We start from the raw sequence: 17465 nt of genomic DNA on the forward strand, positions 1-17465 counted from the left end.
GATGTTGAAGCCCGACAGGATCCGTGCTCTCATACGCGTGGATACGGACAGAAGAATCATATCTTTGATCCTAGATCAGGAGGAGAAAAATTCTCGCGGTTGGGAGGTTTAATCCTAGCTACAGGGACTGCCCTCAACTTCGTCACCAACCTCTAATCTTCGCTGCATTCATTGGTAAATATTAGATCAAGCTATTTGCATCTTCATAGTGGTCCTTTGGCGGATGTTTTTTCTTTCTTTTATACTATGTTTCCCAACATGTTCCAGGGGATGTGGCGTGCGGCGAACATGCTCCTCATCTGACTGGTGCGAGGAAGAAGAAGACCTAGCCCCTGAAGACCTAGCCTCTGATGTTTCAGAGATATTGTATTTGATTTTGGGCTTTAAACACTGTAATTGTCAGTCATCACTTGAGACGAGATTTATAAAATGCTGAAAAGGCATTGGCTGGAGCATCATCCAACGCAATACAGGCTGCAATCCATTACCATTGGTTCAGAGAGTTGGAGAAACGGAATAATGCCGCGGAACAAAATGGAAGATGTCAAAATCGCCGTACCAAGAGCCAACTAACTGAGGGCAAACAAGCGCATCCGAAAGATGAAGTTGGCTGGAATTTTTATTTTTATTTTACACTGGTTTTTCCAGGGGATATTTTACACCGGGTTGATAGAAGGAGGACTTGTATGGTTGACAAGTAGGCCAAACAGATTTATAAAGAATATATAGACGGCAAAGAAAATGCAGGATCCGGCTCCGTCGGATTATCTACGGACGTTCGTGATCGGACTCCAGGGAAAGTTTGCCTGTTTGGTTTCTCTCCATCCCTCGTTCTTCTCTGTCCCGTGCGGCGTCGGCAGATCGTGGGCTCCGGCGACGGCGGTTGAAGGGCGACGGCTGCGGCAGGGCGTAGGTGCGTGTCCCCTCTGTCCCTTGCCCCCTCTCTCCCTATTTCTTTCGCCTCTGCTGGAACGGCGCCGCGGGGGTGGCGTAAGGGCGATTCGCGCGGGCTAGGTGAGGCTCGGGCCTCGGGGCGGTGTCCAGATGCGCGCGGCCGGGCGGCGTTGTGATGTGCGTGGCTTGGGCCTGAGAACGAGGCAGAGCATGAGCCGGCTGCGTGCGCTCGCGGCTGCGGTGGCTTGGGCCAGAGAACGAGGCTCTTCTCTGATCGGGGGGCAATTGGGAGCAAGGCTCTGAGTACCTGATCTGCTTGGGAGTAGTTAATTTCTGTGACAACGGACATAAGGCTGTTCATCCAACTTCGCTGATTGAAAAAATCAGTTCCAATCGTATTTGCTTTTACAAAATGCAGAAACTAGCAACTCGGCTAGTGAACTCTCTCCTATCAAAGAAAGAGTAGAATTTAGTTTGTCGGCAATTAATTTCTGTTCTACTTTATTTACCACATACTGTTTCTCTTGTCTTGAACTTGGTGCATATACTGAGGTGTGTTCAGACTTAAAAGTCAAGAGACACAGAAAGATTGAAATGTCTCCTTCCTCCGTAGTATTTGAATGCATGAAAAAAAGTAATGCCATCTTGTATGTAAGATGTTGCTCAGGATGCATGACTGGGATATAATGCATACTTGCACATGACATACCACAAGCTTGATTATTGTGCCCATATCAAATTTGTAACATGTTCCAAAGTGTTCAGTTTGACGCGAATTTGTTTACTGGATGGTAGAGAATGAATCCATTCTCCATTCCCCATGTTAGGCCCTCTGTATTTTTTCCAGTCATTGGTAGCTTTTTGTATGAGGACCATGAACCAAGTGTGTAGCGCATACATGACTGAAGCATTCTTAGATCTGATTAACTCTACTGCTATAATATGTGATGCGTAATTTAGAAAAATTATTTGCATGTCCTCCTTGACCCCATTCACTGAGAGAGCACTTGTTTCAGTGTGTGATCTGTAGCAGGACCACTAGGTGCTTGCGGTTATGCTTGGGTTATTAGAACAAATCAGATAAACAAGTAACTAGAATGGCGTTTTTTTTATATCCTCTATTTCATGCTGACGCTCTTGTTCGGTTATTATACAAGCATCCAGACAAAACTATCTATCTATCATTTTATCTAGTATCTACACATACAGCCGTAGAATACAATGTATATTATATTGAAAGAAACATGCATCTATTTCATTTCTGATCACCTATGTTGCCAATTTGGTCACCTGTTGCCTCTGGCAGTCTATGCTTTAATCTTATTTTAAAAGACACGAAGGTAGAAACAGAAGGCCTAAATAGGAAATGATGGAAGGGATTATTCCCTTTTACCCATTAAATAGCTATAATTTTCTCCTCAAGGCTTGACATTTATGGAAGAGAGAATTAAGTTCACTACGTAATAATAAATATCACTTTTGAGTTCACTGCTTCATTGTGGAACCATAGGTTGATTTGACCTGCCTGCTTTTGAATTTGTTGGGGATCTCTGTATACTGTGTTCTTGCTCAGTGGTGCTTGTGTAGTTACTACTTAAAAAACGATTATACCAAAATACAAATTGGTGACAGGACGTTATTTGAACTGTAGTAACTCCATATAATTTTTGCTAATCAAAATCAAGAACCATACTAGTGGATCTACGGATCTACCTCTTGTAATGAAGCGGAAGAACTGCAGACACCTTGTGTGTTACCATCAACAGTGAAATCTCGCATATTATTGAAATTCAACAAAGGATGAATTACCTTTTGCAGTATCTCCTAGATGCGTCATGTGTAATGTGACTCCATGTCGTTAGAAAATTCTTATATTCTTAAACAAGGGACAGCAAAATCTTAGTTGTTGTAGTAGCACCACTGCCCATAACAAAGCATAATCTAGCTGATGAAAGGTGTTCTGTTAATCCGTTTAAAAAAAAAGGTGTTCTGTTAGCAGCTATTTTTTGGTATACTGAATATATGTAAGCATCAAAAAAGTTTCATTGTACAAGGTTTTTGTGTTCTTCATGTAAGAAGTTTGCAGGACTAGCAGTGGTCGGTGGAGATGATTTATCTGCGTACTTGTTGACTTCATGACTTTGTTGCTTCTTCACCACCCTGAAAATAATAGCTCTGTTTCGGTTGTCCCAAATGACATGTGACACCCTGAACTCTATTTGGTTGGTGCTTAGGAATTCAGTGAGCAAGTTTTACTTGCTGCAACATTGAAATGCAATGCTTGCTGGTTGGTTGCTTACTGAATTCAGGCTGAGTTCTCCAGTTGTTGTATTTGTAATATGAGATTTACCTAGTATTCCGTCCATTAGTCGTCAAAAGTTCAGCAAAATATGATAATGAAGAAATATTTCGCCGTGGCACAACCGAGTTGATGCTTACACTAGATATCTGGTTGATGATTTTGCATCTACTGTAATTTATTGCTTTAGCGGTGGAGTGGTTGCTCAGGTTTATTACATACCATGTTGCACCTCAGAGTACATCAGGACTTTTGGTATTATTATGAAGTATTTATTTATTTTGATGTAGTTTCACTATCTTGGCACTCCATTTTATGAACCTTACCATGTGAAGTTATTTGGATACTCACTGTGTTTGCATTTATCTGTGTGCAGGAAACCCAATTTTGTATCTCAAATCAAGAGTAGGTTCCTATAAATTCTGGAGAAATGGAAATGGGAGACAAGGCAGTCGGCCTTGTGTTGACCATGACGAGTTTATCCATCTTTACCTACTACACTTTCTGGGTCATAATCTTGGTTAGTAACTTCTGGGCATTACATGCTTCATTTCTATATGTTTCTGTGTTAATGCATCGATGGTGATTTTGTTTCTCTTTTCCCGCCTAGCCATTTGTTGACGATGACCATTTTGTCCACCAATACTTTCTGCCTCAAGAATACGCCATCTTCATCCCTGTGTTTGCCGGTGTGGTGCTACTTTCGTTCCTAAGTATATTCATCGGTCTTGTGATGCTGAAGTCGAAGAAAAAGAAGGCTGCTTGATGGATTTGGTGACTCCCCTGCCGATCCAGTGGAATTTCTGGTGTACTTATAGAACCTAGTAGACAGGTCTTGTGGATGATTGTATTTCATTAAATTGCCTTCGCTTGTGATCTAAGGCTTTCTCGTGACACTTATGTCATAAATTAGATCTAATGGGCATTTGCATGTTCTTGGTAGTTTACTGATGGCAAGGTGCATGACATTCCAAGAATGAACGTTGGTCAAATATCAAGTGTTGCTACATCAATATTTCTCGGATTATGTGTTTGATCAATGTAGTCGGCACTAACATGTATCATGCTTGTGTGTAGTTCACTTTTGGTACCAGTACAGAAGCTGCACATAAAAGGCACAGCCAAATGTGTCTTGCTCATTTTAGCGTCTCCAAGCTGAATAGTCAATGTTGTCCTCTTGCCCAAAAAGGAAGGTGCGGAAGGCATCTCCGACTACAGGCCTATTAGCCTCATCCACACCATCGCTAAAATCATCGCCAAGGTCCTCTCGCTCCGGCTAGCCCCCCACATGGATGGCCTAGTCTCCAACGCCCAAAGTGCATTCATTAAGTGACGCAGCATCCATGACAACTTTTAAGTGACGCAGCATCCATGACAACTTTATGTACGTTCGGAATTTCGCACGGAGGCTACACAAGTGCAAAACTTCAGCACTCCTTTTCAAGCTTGATATCAAGAAGGCGTTTGATTCGGTTAAGTGGAGTTACATCCTGAACCTCCTCCAACACATGGGTTTCCCCACCAAGTTTCGTGCTTGGATTGCTGCCCTTTTAATGACATCTTCATCTCGCATCATTCTCAATGGGCTGCCCGGCCCGCCGATCAAGCACGGCAACGGGTTTCGTCAGGGGGACCCCATTTCCCCCCTCCTCTTTGTCATTGCGATCGATCCGCTGCATAAAATTCTTGACCTGGCAACCCGGAAAGGCCTTCTTCATAAGATTCGTGGGCGGGGGGCCACGGTAAGGACCTCTCTCTATGCGGATGATGCCGCGGTCTTTGTGGCTCCTATCAAACAGGACATTGATAACCTCGCCTCGATCTTGAGAGGCTTTGGTGAGGTTACGGGTCTCTGTACCAACTTCCACAAAAGCTCGGTGGTGCCAATTCGATGCAACAACCTCAACCTTGGGCACATACTTGGGAGTATGCCGGCTACTCGAGCAACCTTCCCGGTGAAGTACTTAGGCCTTCCACTCTCAGTGTGGCAACTCAAGAAGGTAGATTTCCAATATCTTGAAGACAAGGCGGCTGGCAAATTGGTTACTTGGGAGGGCCAAAACATCACAACCATCGGTCGCACGGCGCTGGTCAAGTCGGTCTTATGCTCCCAAGCGGTGTTCTCCATTATGCCTCTCATCGTACCACCTAGCACTCTCCATAACCTAACCAAGATTCAAAGAGCTTTTCACTGGTCGGGCACGGACAAGACGACAGGCGCCAAATGCAAGGTCAATTGGGATACAGTCTGTAGGCCGAAGGAGTATGGTGGCCTTGGGGTGCTTAATACTGACAAGTTTGCACGTGCTCTCCGGCTAAGGTGGCTATGGTATAAGTGGAAGGAACCCCACATATTATGGGTTCGATTTGGCAACCCTTGCGCGGAGGATGATCTAAACTTCTTTTATGCTTCGATCACCATCACCGTGAGGGACGGCACCAAAACGCCATTTTGGGATTCCCCTTGGCTTCTCGGGCGCAAGCCCAAGGACATTGCACCTCTAATTTATTTTAGGCTTCCAGGAGAAAGAATTGGAAGGTGAGAGAGGCTCTCAAAGGCAATGCATGGATTCTCAAAATCAACTTCAACACCATCGTCTCCGGTGATCACGTCCGGGAGTTTTTCACCCTATGGATGCTTCTGAGTGACGTCCACCTTGATAAGCAACTCCACGATGATAACGTTTGGAAGCACTCGAACGACGGGATCTACACAGCGGCCACCGCATATATGGCTCGGTTCCTTGGATTAACTCTCTCCCCCATGGACCGCATGGTTTGGCAAGCTTGGGCTCCCCCGAAGGTCAAATTTTTTGCATGGTTGGCCCTCCAAGATAGGATTTGGATAGCTGATCGCCTCAAGAGGCGGGGTTGGGCAAATTGTGGCCTTTGCCCTCTTTGCCAAAGAGAACAAGAAACGGATGCACATCTCTTCTTCAAGTGTCGCTACACACTTAGGCTTTGGAGGTCAATTATCGTCAAGCTTGGCCTTGCTCACATGGACACCATCGATTGGCACCTTGCCGGGTCCGTCCACGAATGGTGGGACAAGCGAACCGGCAACCATGTTCCTAGCCGGAGCGCTTCGGCCTCCCTCGCCATGCTTGTTTCTGGGACCATTTGGAATTAGCGAAATGCACGAGTGTTTCGGCACAAGTTTGCACCGACGCCGATACTTCTCAACAACATCATGGAGGAGGCAAAGCTTTGGATTACCGCGGGTGCTAAAAGACTAGGGCCTATTTTCTTGCGCGAGTAATCGGCATGCCGTGTATGTGGGTGCTGTTATAAAACTCTAAACTCTGCTTCTCCCTTATTTAATAGATGAGGCAAATCTTATGCCTCCGTTTTGAAAAGAAAAAAAAATTGCTCAGTTATATAGGGGCCTGTTTCAGAGCCCAGCATATAGGACCAACAAAACAGGGTACAATACCACGAAGGATGTTGTCTCAAAAAAAAACAAAGGGTAATGATCGAGGGAATAATTATATTCACGTAGCAATTCACATGACAGAGCAAAAAGAAATATTTCTGAAGCCTCCGGAGTTCTACAACCAAAAGCTACAGTACAATCTGAATCTAAACATTTTCCCCATGTTCTCACTGAAATGAACGACAATCCTTGAGAAAACAAAATTAGACTACCAGTAAACCAAAATGAAAAACACAAAACCAAAGATAACCACCACTGAACAATGGGCGCACCTGGACATAAAGTTTAAACTCTGTAAAAGAGCTACTGAAAATAATCAAGAACATTCTCAAATAAAACTTATGGCCCTACAAACGTCAGGTCATATGCAGGGCACAGATTGTTATATCTTCGCGTTCATCCTAGAAAAATAATACCCACAGTTAAAAGCAACAAAACTTCTATGTCACTACCAGTGGCAGTACAACCACTGAATTAGAACTATTTGCACGGACTTATTCAGCTTGGTCAACTTCCATTGCTTCAACGGAGTCCGTGAGTATTTCCTTCAACTTTTGTCCTCTTTCTTTTGCCAAGCCAATGCACGCCTGCACAAATAAAAGGTCATTAGCTGAACCTCATTCCATCCATTAAGTTAGTGTGATAAAATAAAACCAACACCAATTAGCTAAAGTTGTTGTCATACTTGAATGGATACTAAATTACTAATACGTCAGGAAATAAACCATATTGTTGCCATTGTTATATATATGGGGAAAGGGATTGGAAATCAAACCTTAATTGTTGCCATGGACGTCACTCCACCTCCAGGTTTTTGTATTGACACTAAGCGGCCGGAAGAATCTAGAACAACTGTGACAGAGGTTTCTATTATTGATTCTTCTTCAGCAGTTGGGTCCGCTAGAATACTATCCTTGTGAAGTGCACATGTGAGAGGAAATGGAATGTCACCAAGAGTAAGCTTCCTCTTTTCTCTGTTTACCAATTCATATTTGGTTTTGCCTTCATTGCCTCCAACAGTAAAGACTCTACCATCATCACCAACAGATACTAGGGGAATTTCCACTGTGAATGCAACATGGTATTAATAATGATAAGTAACAAAAATCAAGCAAGATATTCGTGTAGTGAGAATAAAAATCAAATATCGTCAGTTAACAAGTCCTTTGAAGGAAAGTAACTAAGTAATACAGCATTGTTTCCTCTGACAGGCTCATTTGTATCATAGAATTGTGTACACAACTTTAGGCCGGTGCTCTCAAGAAATGAAATGTATTCTCATATTAAAAACCTGGCATAAGCTTAATGCAGTAGAAACCAATTGTCATAATATACCCAGATCCTCAATTCAAAACTGAACTATCAAGATCGAGAAAGTCAAATTAAGAGATTATTCACATTTAATCAAAAAATTCACATAAAAATATACCGAACCAAGGAGCAAAAAGATACTTATTCCAAACATAAAATAAAACCACCACACTATTCCGTATGAGGAGGTTATTTAGACTTTCAGTGCCAGTTTGGTTGAAAAACCTAAGTCAATCATGAGTCATGACATTGTAACTTACTCGCATTAGAACGAAACTCGGGACACACAATATGATTTAACGCACTGTATTATATATGGTTCTCGTTGTTCGAAATTTCAAAAGGTTATATAAACTTTGCAACTCATAAACTAAACCATATGAAGTAAAAACAACCAATAATAGATCAGGTCTGATTAAAATCTGTAACATGTATACAAACTTCCTCAGTTAACTACAAGAGGCGGTTGCAATATAAAAAATATGGAAACAGAAGATTGAATCATTACAGTTCATACATCATTAAGTAACCACCAGCAGAATACCAGTGCTAATGTTTCCAGTTATAGGTCAAACAAATAGTGGAAGGTTATCAAATCAATTAAGAGAGTGAAAGTAAATTAAACATACAATGTGTAAATGCAGCCACCACTGAGATCAGTGCAGCATCAAACAAAGATCCATCAGCATTCAAACAATAGACATCCTGCAAAATAGAGGTGTCAAGAAACGAAAAAAGCACATATCTCTTTGGCAAACTTATTAACAGAAGGCTATCTCAAACTTGTGTTTCTTCATTGGGTTTGTACAATGTACAAGCACACATCACACATGCTTGCCCAGTGCAGAAATCTAGAGAAACAACATATATGGTGCTACCATATGAATATGCGAGGCATGAACACAAAATTACACAAGCAATTCTCGTAATGTAGAGGTAGGTGCTAAAATTAACCACCATCATCAAATTCTAACTACATCAGCACAGTAACAAAGAGACAAAGGTATTACGCATAAGCTCTTTTTTTCTTTATGTTGAGATGAGAGGGGGAGTACCTACAGAGAGGAGGGCAGGTGGTGTCTGGTGACTCACGAGTAGTTCCTCTCGTGTCTGGCCGCTCACACCGGGGCAGGGGGAAGAGGGGCTCCTCTTCTAGGTCAGCACCTCTCATGGGCTTGGGCCCAAGAGACAGATCTTGATGGGCTAGGGCCCATACCGGTTCAACACTCCCCCTCAAGATGGATGGTAGATATCTATCATCCCCATCTTGTCACACGCCAAGTTACAGTCCTTTGTTCCCAGTCCCTTTGTCAAGCAATCTGCAAACTGCTGCCCAGAGCTGACATGAGTAAGGCTGATGATCCCAGCATCAAGTTTCTCTTTAATGAAGAAGCGATCAATTTCCACATGCTTCGTCCTATCATGTTGAACTGGGTTATTAGCAATGGCTATAGCTGACTGATTGTCACACCACACCCTTAAGGGTCCCTTCCTCAAGAGTTTCAACTCGCATAGTAGGTGCTTCACCCAGAGCATATCACACAACCCTTGAGATAATGCTCTATATTCAGCTTCTGCTGTTGATCTAGACACAACATTCTGTTTCTTGCTTCTCCATGACACCAAATTTCCTCCCACAAACACACAGTAACCTGAAGTTGATCGTCTATCATCTTGACAGCTAGCCCAATCAGAGTCACTATAGCCATCCACCTCAAGATGTCCACTCTTCGCAAACCACAACCCTTTACCCGGAGTCCCCTTCAAGTATCTCAGGATTCTGTGAACAATATCAAGATGCCCTCTCCTTGGTTCATGCATGTATCTGCTCACCACCCCCACGGCATACGTAATGTCAGGCCTGGTATGACACAAGTACAATAACCTCCCAACCAGCTTCTGATAATCTTCCTTATTCACTAGCTCACCTGATTGTGCTGTTACTTGATGATTTTGTTCAATTGGAGTAGGGGCTGCACGACATCCCATCATGCCCATGTCACTCAAAAGATCCAAGGTGTATTTTTGTTGGCACAAAGATATTCCCTTCTCTGTCCGGGCCACTTCTATGCCAAGGAAGTACTTTAGATTTCCTAAGTCTTTTACTCAAACTCCTTGCTCAGACACCCCTTCACTCTCTTTATTTCCTCCTCATCATCTCCAGTGATGATGATATCATCAACATACACTGCAACAATGGTGATCTTCTTATTAGTGTGTCTATAAAACACCGTGTGGTCACCATTACATTGGCCATACCCCATATTCCAAACAGCTCGTCTGAACCTATCAAACCATGCCCTCGGCGATTGCTTCAGACCATACAAGGATTTCTTCAGCCTGCATACCTTCCCCGTAGTCTGTTCTGTGCCAAAACCTGGCGGTATCTCCATGTATACCTCTTCTTTCAAGTCACCATGTAAGAAGGCATTCTTGACATCTAACTGGTGCAATTTCCACCCAAAGTTTGCAGCACACGAGACCAATACCCGTACCGTGTTCATCTTTGCAACTGGAGCAAATGTCTCATCATAGTCAATTCCATAAGTTTGACTATATCCTCTGGCAACCAATCTAGCCTTATACCGTTCCACCTTGCCCTCAGGATTCTGCTTCACAGTAAAAATCCACTTACAACTCACTGCTTTCTTTCTGCCGGCAATGTGGTTAGCACCCATGTCTTGTTTTTTTTCAATGCTTCTAACTCCTCTATCATCGATTCACGCCACTTCGGATCTTGCTTTGCAGCCTTCCAATCCCTAGGGATAGACACAGTTTGCAAAGAGGCAACAAACGCCTTATATGAAGGTGACAAAGCCTTGTAAGACACAAAATTGCCAATATCAAGGTCATCACAAGCATCATCCTTTGGCAGAGCCTTCCTTGCTACCTCACCCTTCCTTGCCGCTTCACGTGTAGGTTTTCGCAACACAATGGGCAGCTCCACTGTGTCAGATGAGCTTGCCTCACTGCTCCCCCTGCACTCTTGCCTCACTGCCTTGCTGCTCCCCCTGCACTCTTGCCTCCCTGCCTTGTTGCTCCCCCTGCACTCTTGCCTCCCTGCCTTGCTGCTCCCCCTGCACTTGTGGTTGCCGCCGAGAGTACACCAGGGTATTCGTCTGCCATCGATCCCGAACAGGAACCTGGAGAGCACCAATCTTAAGTGTATCGACAGTTGGCTCGACATGAGCCCGCACATCATCATCAGTGATGGTACTAACCGGAATTGTACCCACTATTGGTTGAACCTGAGCCTGCACATCATTATCAGTGTTAATGTCCACAGGATCACCGTGAGTATGAGACACATCCTTCTCCCCCTCTTGACCATCATGCACAGGGTGTAGGTGGTCAAGCTCTGCAAACAACAGACTGAGATCAGTCGGCTCACCATAAAATGGCTCAGACTCCCTGAATGTAACGTCCATACTTACAAACCTGCGTTTTTCAGAGGGACACCAACATTTATACCCCTGCTGACTAGACAAGTATCCCAGAAAGACACACTTCACTGCCCGAGGATCAAGCTTGCCAACAGATGGTCGGTGATCACGAACAAAGCAGGTACTGCCAAACAACTTTGGGGGAACAACAAACTTATTATCTCCAATGATCAACTCAGACGGAGATTTCATGCCAAGTATCCTGGAAGGTGTTCGGTTGATCAAGTATGTGGTTGTCATAACTGCATCATCCCACAAGAACTTAGGCACATTCATGGTAAACATCAACGACCGAGCGACCTCAAGAACATGACGATTCTTCCGTTCGGCCACTCCATTCTGAGGGGGGGTGTCCGGACATGAAGTTTGATGAAGAATCCCATGGTCAGCCATGAAAGCCCCAAAAATGTTGTTCACATACTCCGTTCCATTGTCCGTCCTGAGCACCTTGACCTGTACCTGAAACTGGTTCTTTACAAGAGCATGGAAGTTCTAAAAACAGCTAAACACCTCATCCTTGTGACGCATCAAGTAAATCCAAGTCATGCGAGAATAGCAGTCAATAAAGGTAGCAAAATACTTCTTCCCATTCATTGACACCACTGGGCTAGTCCATACATCCGAATGAATAAGCATAAAAGGAGATATGCTCCTGAGCCCCTTACTCACATATGAGGCCCGTGTGTGTTTTGCATATTCACAAGCATCACATGTCAGCTTGCCTTTGCCTATTCCACACATAACATCCGGAAATATTCTACTCATCTTATCAAAAGATACATGCCCCATCCTACAATGATGGATCATCGCCTGCTTCTCCTTATCCTCCATGGTCGCAGCACACACCAAGTCCGGCTGCACCTCCTGGTCCATGTACCAGAGCCCCCTACGCCTGGTGCCAGTCCCAACCGTCTGGCTCATCTGTCGCACCTGAATCAAGCAACCGAACTTGTCAAGGATCACACGACAGTCCATTTGATCAATGAGTGCACTGAAAGAGACCAAATTGACAGGAAAGGCTGGCACATGTAAAACTGACGATAGGGAAATGGTCGGAGTACACTTTACTGTACCAACCCCTATGACTGGTTGTTTTGTGCCATCAGCCGTTTGTATAGTGCCCGTGTGAGAGGGAGGATGCTTAGTGTAAGATTCGAACACACATGAGTTACTAGCAACATGCTTAGATGCTCCAGAGTCAAGAACCCACTCTGGAGCACTCTCATTAGTAGCAAGAGATGCTCTTTCCGGATTACCTTCATCAGTGGAGGCGCAGTGAGCAAAGTCTCCATAGACAACATCATCTACATCTTTGCCTTTGGACGTCCCAGTGTCTCCTGCAACGGCCATGTGAGCCCTCTGACCCCCTGAGTGTCCTGAGTAGCCACCTCTACCTCTAGAAGCCTGGCTCCATGAGGTCTCTGAGTATCCACCTCTGCCTCTAGCACTTCTACCTCTGCCTGCTCCCCCTCTGTTATATCCCCTGCCTTTGCCACGAGTTGGACATTCTCTCTTCCAGTGACCTACCTCCCCACAGATATGACATTTGGTGGGATCTCCCCACTCCATGCGCTCAGTGACTGCAAATGTCGAAGCTGGCACAACCTTCATGTCTGCATGCTCAAGGGATAGGCGCACCTCCTCTTGAGTCATCGCTGCAATAGCCTCAGGAATGGTAGGCAGACTAGGTTGGTGCAACAGGGAAGCCTTCCTGCCATCAAAGCAACCTTTGAGGCCAGCCAAAAATTTCAGCACACGCCTGCGTGCCATCCACTTATGCCCTGACTCGATTGAAGCCGCATCATAGAGTTCCAAGGGATCACAGTTATCCTGGTCAGCCCACAGAGCCTGCAGTTCTGCCACGTATGTCATCACTGACATGCCATCATCTTGACGCAGCAACCTAATCTTGTCCTCAATCTGAGCAATGAGCATGACATTGCCCTTGCCAGAGTATTGAGTGGACAGAATCTTCCATATCTCAGCATGTGAGGATAGCCCCTCCACAGAGCGTCCAATGGAGGGCACCACGGAGTTCAACAACCACACCATAAGTACAGAGTGGATGACCTTCCACCTCTTGCCCTCTGCACTACTCTTGTCCCTTGGTTCTACAACGGTGCCCAACAAATATCCATCAAGCTCCTTCTGCTCCACAGCCCACAAAGCCCTTCTGGACCAGCTCAAATAATTTGTTGCCCCCTCTAGCTTCATGTCCAGGGGCGACATTTCAAGCTTTTGAGCCACTCCCTGTCGAGGAACGATGGCCCCAGAGTTGGACTCCGCGAGGATCTTAGCGAGCTTCTCCAAAGCCTCGGCAAGACCAGTTGGTTCAGCCATTGTTTGGCGGGATGAGCAGCAACAGCAAAACTCAGCAACACCTCTTCTTCTCTTTCCAACCAGCAGCAGCTCAGCTTCAGCAACACCTCTTCTTCTCTTTCCAACCAGCAGCAGCTCCTCGCAGGAATAAGCTCCAACACCTCCTCTTCCTTCTCCCCCTCAGCAGCACCAGCAGTAGCAGCAACAGAGTCAGCAGCAGCAAACACGCAGCCTCCAGGACCACAGCGCCCAGCAGCAGCTCCTCTCCTCTCGATCACTCCCCTTTCTACTCTCCGCTCAGCAGCACCACAGCGCACGCAGGACGCACACACTCCTTCTCTCCACTAGTGCTCCTCCTCTGCTCCTCTGCCTGCTGCCGCTCAGCACACGCACGCCAGCAACCACCCCGAGCAGCTCCTCTTCCTCTGCAGCCGCCCGAGGACGAGGAAGAGCCCGAGCAGGGGCTCTGCCTCCGGTCCAAGAAGCAGCAGCAGCAGCCGCCCGCGCAGCTCTGCCGGGCCGCTCCCCGCGTCTCTCGTGCGTGCAGCTCTCCACAGCCTCCCGCGCGCGCCAGATCCGCCGCCACCTCGCCGGACGTCGCCGCCGTCTCCTTAGGCCCCGCCGTCGCTGGCCTCTGATACCATGTTGAGATGAGAGGGGGAGTACCTACAGAGAGGAGGGCAGGTGGTGTCTGGTGACTCACGAGTAGTTCCTCTCGTGTCTGGCCGCTCACACCGGGGCAGGGGGAAGAGGGGTTCCTCTTCTAGGTCAGCACCTCTCATGGGCTTGGGCCCAAGAGACAGATCTTGATGGGCTAGGGCCCATACCGGTTCAACACTTTACTTTGTGCTGTGTTCTGTTCATCATTTTTTTTAACTGTCGTGCAGAGTTCTGTTTATTTTGTTTGTTGCTGCGCAGAGCTGATCATTCTCCATTGAGGAGCGCGCTACTGAAAGCGTCAATCCTCAGTGAAACTTCGAAGTTTGGATAGGCACCAAGGGTGGAGGCCTTTCTCATTCTTATTCGACTTATCGCTATCACATGAATTTTGTCCTGATGACTTCTAAAGATGACTGGTCAGGGATATACTTTGATTCTATGAATAAAGGAATACCGGCGACCACAGTATCAAAATCAAAGTTGTATTACCAGGTATGCTACCCACGAAGCCTTCCCACTGATCAAACAGAGCTCCTTCAAATTTAACATCCCAGAGCTACAAAAGAGGATACAATAAATAAACTTCAGTGCCATATATGAGAAAAGACAGGTTACAGCACGATAGGTAGAAAAATTGTGTGATCATCTATCAACCAAACTTAAATCTCTCAGAGCAGCAAGCACACTAATACCTATCCTATAACTTGCAGTTGAAACAAAATAATCAATAAAATTTAATGCAGTGAAAGAAATGTAAAATCACCCGCCTGAGATTTCAATTCACAGAAACAATCTGTGGTAAATATATCTGAAACGACCCATTCACATCTGTGGTAAAAGAGAATCATATGAATATATTTCAAACAGTGCTCTTGTAGGTGTGACATCCTTATTTGCTGTGGAAGAATGAACCAATCTAAAACTACACCATAACGATTTGCTGAAAGCAGAATCACAGTAATACATTCATCCCTTGTGTCAGCATGGTAAAGATACGCAAGAAATGCAAGCCACAACAGAAACCTCATGAGGACGTCCTCCAGGGCCTTGGAGATGACAGGCGCAGCCTCTGCTGGCCGTCCTGGCCTTACAAGCGGGGAGCAGATAGGCGGCATGTGGAACTCCACAGCTGCGGAAACACGGTGAAGTTAGCCAAACTGTACAGAACTAGAGCAGCAGCAGCAGCAGCTAAAGGAAGAGGAAGGCCACACGAACCGACTGATCCTTGGTCCGGGGTCTCGGCAGAGGGCGACATCACCTCGAGCTTGATCGACGCGAGCATGGCCTGCGGCGATGGAAAGCATTTCATCAAACAGGTGGCGCGCAACGCCAATATGGCAATGGGAACCGGAGATAGGTTGTGAGAGTGAAAGGGGAGCTTACGGTGTCACCGAGGCGGACGAGGGCAGAGCCGTGAGCGGAGGAGACGGCGCCGAGCGCGACGGTGGTGGGGCGGGCTTCGGCGAGGCGGCGGGCGTCAGGCCGGACGGACTCGCGGAGGTGACGCTCGAGGAACGCGAGGGGGAAGAGGCGGCGGTACGCCTCGACCTCCATCTCCCCCGCGAGCCCGCCGGCCGCCGTCGCGTCGGTCTCCGCGCTCATTCTTGTGGTCGGCGGGTCGCGGCGTGCTCTGTCGGGAGAGAGAGAGAGAGAGGGAAGAGCCGCGGGCTTCCTAGGGTTTATGCCACCCGGCCTCCTGGGGTGTCTGTGGGCTGTGGCGGTCTTGTTGGTCCGCCCCCCTGTAGCTAATCAGCGACGGCTGCTTCGCGTGGTCACCCTCGCGGCGGCGGTGCGTGGGGTAGGGGAGGTCCTGGTGGTGAAGGGAGTCGCCGGGGAGACGAGCTTGGTGGGTTCCCTGGGCGGCGGCGGCGCTGGCGAGATGAGCCCTGTGGGTTTAGGGTTCCTGCCAAATGAGCGATTTTGGAGAATGACGGCTTGTTGGCCGGGTTTTATTTTTATTTACTTTTTGAAAAGGAATGGCCGGGGTTTCGTTTACCTGCCGTTTCAGACTTCTGGAATTGTAATTGTCCATGTTTTTAACCCCAGCGCTTTGCAAATATGTCCGCTTTAGGCGCCTAGGTGTCGAGGCGCCCCAGCGCCTTAAAGCAAAGTGTCGTCTTAAAAACATAGGTAATTGTAATTGTAAAAAGAAAAAGACTTCTGAAATGTGTTGGTGTCGGGGTTCGGAATTGAATTCCGCGAATTCCGATCCAAACATAGATGCCAAATGAGCTGTTCGAAGAAAATGCATTTTGAAGTTTTTCAAATAAAATAAAAATATTTCCGTTGAAATTTGGTCTTACAGAAAAATTAGTACAAGACTATATTACTTGTGTCCCAAATTACGTATAGACCCATCTGTCTTAGTTATATGTAAAGTATGCGTTTCATCGGTTGAAAACTAACTTCTAATGTTCTTCATCTATCTCGTAGGATTTTGACCAAGTTAAGCACCATCTCCATCAACCCAGTTATCTAGCGTTGTAATTGAGTCAAAAGACTTCTACAACCAGTTTTTGTGGCTTTTTCGGGCTGTGGAAATAGGTTGTCCCTTACCCAGCTTGTTTTAGAATCCAACCTAAAATTTTCGAAGCCTACTAGGCAGCTTATTTCCATAGACCTAAATAAGCCCAAAAAGAACTGCCTGCATTTACCGAAAAAAGAAAAGACTTCTGTGTTCATTCAACCATTCACATTATTTTATCAAGTGAAATCCATGTCCCTCTCAATAGGTTACTATTTAGACCTAGGTTTATTACAGTTATGATTATCCTTTTTTGCAACTTGTGAGTAAGAGTAAGAGTAACCCAAATCCTAACTTATTAACTCTTTACGATTGCTTATCATCAAATTGCATGTCAAAGTTCTTGCCAATTCTCGATTGCCGGACTTATAGATAATAATAGTATCTACAGAATTAGGGTGGGCCTGCTTCTCCCCAATTTTCAATAAAAATAAAAAAATGGTAACTGGTGAACCTTTTCTAGGAGGAGGGTGGCATGGCAAGCAAATTTTTGTGGCAACTTTATGCGGTAGGAGATGGCAAATTCTGCTGTTTTTTGCCGCAAATTTTTTATTCTTTTCAAAAATTGCCACCCCGATACAA

General features: G+C 45.7%; 2 protein-coding genes across 2 annotated transcripts; one reads left to right on the forward strand and one right to left on the reverse strand.

The window, feature by feature from the left end:
- Nucleotides 1-707: 707 nt before the first annotated feature.
- Nucleotides 708-4227, forward strand: LOC123086871 (dolichol-phosphate mannose synthase subunit 2). The gene is made up of 3 exons (XM_044508693.1): nt 708-913; nt 3570-3713; nt 3804-4227. Exons 2-3 carry the CDS (start codon nt 3624-3626, stop codon nt 3957-3959), a joined length of 246 nt encoding a protein of 81 aa, XP_044364628.1. The 5' UTR covers nt 708-913; nt 3570-3623; the 3' UTR covers nt 3960-4227.
- A 2624-nt stretch (nt 4228-6851) lies between these two features.
- On the reverse strand, nt 6852-16289 carry LOC123086873 (exosome complex component RRP43). Its single transcript, XM_044508695.1, has 7 exons — nt 15743-16289; nt 15575-15644; nt 15383-15488; nt 14849-14915; nt 8567-8642; nt 7402-7691; nt 6852-7213 (listed from the first exon to the last, which is right to left on the reverse strand). Exons 1-7 carry the CDS (start codon nt 15959-15961, stop codon nt 7121-7123), a joined length of 921 nt encoding a protein of 306 aa, XP_044364630.1. The 5' UTR covers nt 15962-16289; the 3' UTR covers nt 6852-7120.
- Between the last annotated feature and the right edge of the window lie 1176 nt (nt 16290-17465).

The sequence above is a fragment of the Triticum aestivum genome, chromosome 4A, assembly GCF_018294505.1.
Source record: "Triticum aestivum cultivar Chinese Spring chromosome 4A, IWGSC CS RefSeq v2.1, whole genome shotgun sequence".
Lineage (NCBI taxonomy): Eukaryota > Viridiplantae > Streptophyta > Magnoliopsida > Poales > Poaceae > Triticum > Triticum aestivum.